Source organism: Mercurialis annua, linkage group LG3, assembly GCF_937616625.2.
Source record: "Mercurialis annua linkage group LG3, ddMerAnnu1.2, whole genome shotgun sequence".
NCBI classification, from domain to species: Eukaryota; Viridiplantae; Streptophyta; class Magnoliopsida; order Malpighiales; family Euphorbiaceae; genus Mercurialis; species Mercurialis annua.
Window position 1 is genome coordinate 52,033,794 of NC_065572.1, and position 2,473 is coordinate 52,036,266.

The window sequence follows — 2,473 nt, forward strand, 5'->3', positions numbered from 1 at the left end:
TTAAAGATAATATTAATAATTAATATATATATGAGTGTAATTATCAAAAAGAGTTTTTGATATACATAAACTCAAAAGAGTTATAAAAAAACATAGTGTTTGAATTTGATTGCAAAACACGTTAAGAAAGATAAGCTTATTCAGGAAGATATTCATGAATAAGACTTCCTCTTAAATAAGGAACCTCTTTCCTATTCAAGCTCAATCCCTACTAAATAGCAATCACTTTCCTATTTGAAGTTTACTATGTATTCTCTCAACTACTATATGAAGAACCTAAGGTATGCCTAGGAACATAATTACATTCATATACTAAAATTGCAGCTCAAAGCCTAAACTGATTTTAGCATCGGACAGTTAATTGGAAAACCACTATCCGGTTAGCTTCTACCCTGTTTTGTAGGTACAGATCAGAAGGCAGACTCCATCAATTGGCGCCATCTGCGGGAAAAAGCTTCAAAATTTCAAACGAGAAGGAGATTTTTTTTAACTCAAACAAATTTCTTATTGAAGGAATGACTTTTAACGGATTAAACATCAAAAACAAGCAAATTAACACGCATCACTATCCACCGGAGAAGAAACAAAAGATGCAGGAACCTAGAATATTGTCGGCGGTGACATTCGACGACGATGATTTTGGAAGAATCAATCATGCCAATAATGATGTCCTGGTGTCAGCTATGATAATTGAACATTGGAACATGGAAAGGATATTAATCAATAAAGGAAGCGCTATCAACTTAATGACAAAGAAAGCCTACGAGAGCCTCAGAAGAGTCGTCGTAGAATTAAAAAGGAACGCCACCCCGTTAACAGGATTTGGCGGACCTCCCATCAGACATATGGGCACGGTCATCCTAGATGTGAAACTGGGAAAAGAGAGGAAAGATGAAGAACTACCAATGCGATTCAGCATCGTAGACATTGATCTACCATACAACGCCATCCTGGGGAGACAATTCCTCCACGACTCGGCCGCAAACAAGTATAAAAGCTCTTACAATGAAGATACCTACAAAAACAGGAATTATCATAATCAAAGGAAGCCAAGCTACCGCCAAACAATGCTACGAGAAATCGGTGCAGGAATCATTCGAAACAATGCCAATCGAAGAAATCTTGAACCACGAAATAGAAGAAAAAGAAAGTGTCCCCAACGGCGAGATGAAAAATTGGAGCTGAATGAAGAGAAGAAGGTGAACCTATAAGTGGACATAAACCCCAAACATGAAGAAGAAATCATGGCGATGCTAAATAGGAATATCAGAACGTTTGCCTCTAAGGCCTCAGAAATCGTGGGGATAGAATCACATATCATAACCCATGAACTAAGCGTGACCGAAGGGACGAACCCCGTGAGACAAAAGAAGATAAAATTCTCTGAAGAAAACAAAAAATAATAGTTGACGCAATGAAAAACTTAAGAAAGTTGGATTCATCAGGGAAGTACTTTACCCAGAATGGGTAGCCAACGTAGTAATCGTGAAAAAGGCTAATGGGAAAAAATGGATGTGCGTAAATTATACCGACTTGAACAAAGCTTGCCCAAAAGACAGTTACCCCCTACCCGACATAAACCAGTTAGTCGACTCAATAATAGGACATGCCATATACAGCCTAGCCTTCACCGCCCAAGGCTATCATCAAATACCTATGAAACAAGAGGATCAAGAAAAAACATCGTTCATTACAGACGGGGGGACATATTTCTACACGGCAACGCCTTTCGGACTAAAGAATGGAGGAGCAACATATCAGAGGCTGATAAATTTCATGTTCAAAGACAAAATAGAAAACGAGTCCAAGTATACGTAGACGATCTAATCATAAAAAGTGAAAAACGGAGAATTATGCAAAAGACCTAGGGGAAACATTCAAAATCTAAACAAATTTGGAATGAAGTTAAATCCAAGTAAATGCGCATTCGGAGTGCAAGGAGGAAAATTCTTGGGATTCATGATATCCCAAAGAGGAATAGAGGCGAATCCCGGAAAGAACAAAGCGATAATGGATATGAAACCACCAAAGAACATAAACGAAATCCAAAAACTCATCGAGCGAATTACTTCTCTCGGAAGGCTTATGTCTTGTTCGGCCAAAAGATGTCTACCGTTCTTTAAAGCTCTTAAAGGTTTCCAGAAATTCAATTGGAATGAAGAATGCCAAGAAGCATTTGAAGAACTGAAAAATTCTTAACTTCGCCACCACTCTTGAGTCGCCCGCTAAAAGGAGAAACAGTATACTTGTAAATTTGCGCAAGAAAGGAAACAATCAGAACGGTACCGTTAAGGGAAGAAGAAGGAGAGCTCAAACCAATTTACTACATCAGCCGGGTGCTAAAAAGATCCCAAACAAGGTATCCAGAGATAGAAAAAATGGCCTTAGTTGTCGTAACTACGTAAGAAAAGAGAAAATATTACTTCCAGAGTCACAATGTGATAGTGAAAACAAACCAACCTCTGTGAAAGCC

The 2,473-nt window shown here is 38.3% G+C and overlaps 1 protein-coding gene across 1 annotated transcript; it reads left to right on the plus strand.

Moving 5' to 3' along the window:
• Positions 1–246: 246 nt before the first annotated feature.
• LOC126672613 (uncharacterized) lies at positions 247–1,818 on the plus strand. Its single transcript, XM_050366565.1, has 3 exons — positions 247–281; positions 404–1,199; positions 1,429–1,818. Exons 1-3 carry the CDS (start codon positions 247–249, stop codon positions 1,816–1,818), a joined length of 1,221 nt encoding a protein of 406 aa, XP_050222522.1.
• The last annotated feature ends 655 nt before the right edge of the window (positions 1,819–2,473 follow it).

Bases quoted from the DNA above. Each gene is read 5' to 3' on its own strand.
- LOC126672613 (XM_050366565.1), top strand. From the start codon at position 247: ATGTATTCTCTCAACTACTATATGAAGAACCTAAG. The intron at 282-403 runs GTATGCCTAGGA...CCTGTTTTGTAG, and splicing joins TACTATATGAAGAACCTAAG to GTACAGATCAGAAGGCAGAC. The intron at 1,200-1,428 runs GTGAACCTATAA...GAAAAACTTAAG, and splicing joins AGCTGAATGAAGAGAAGAAG to AAAGTTGGATTCATCAGGGA.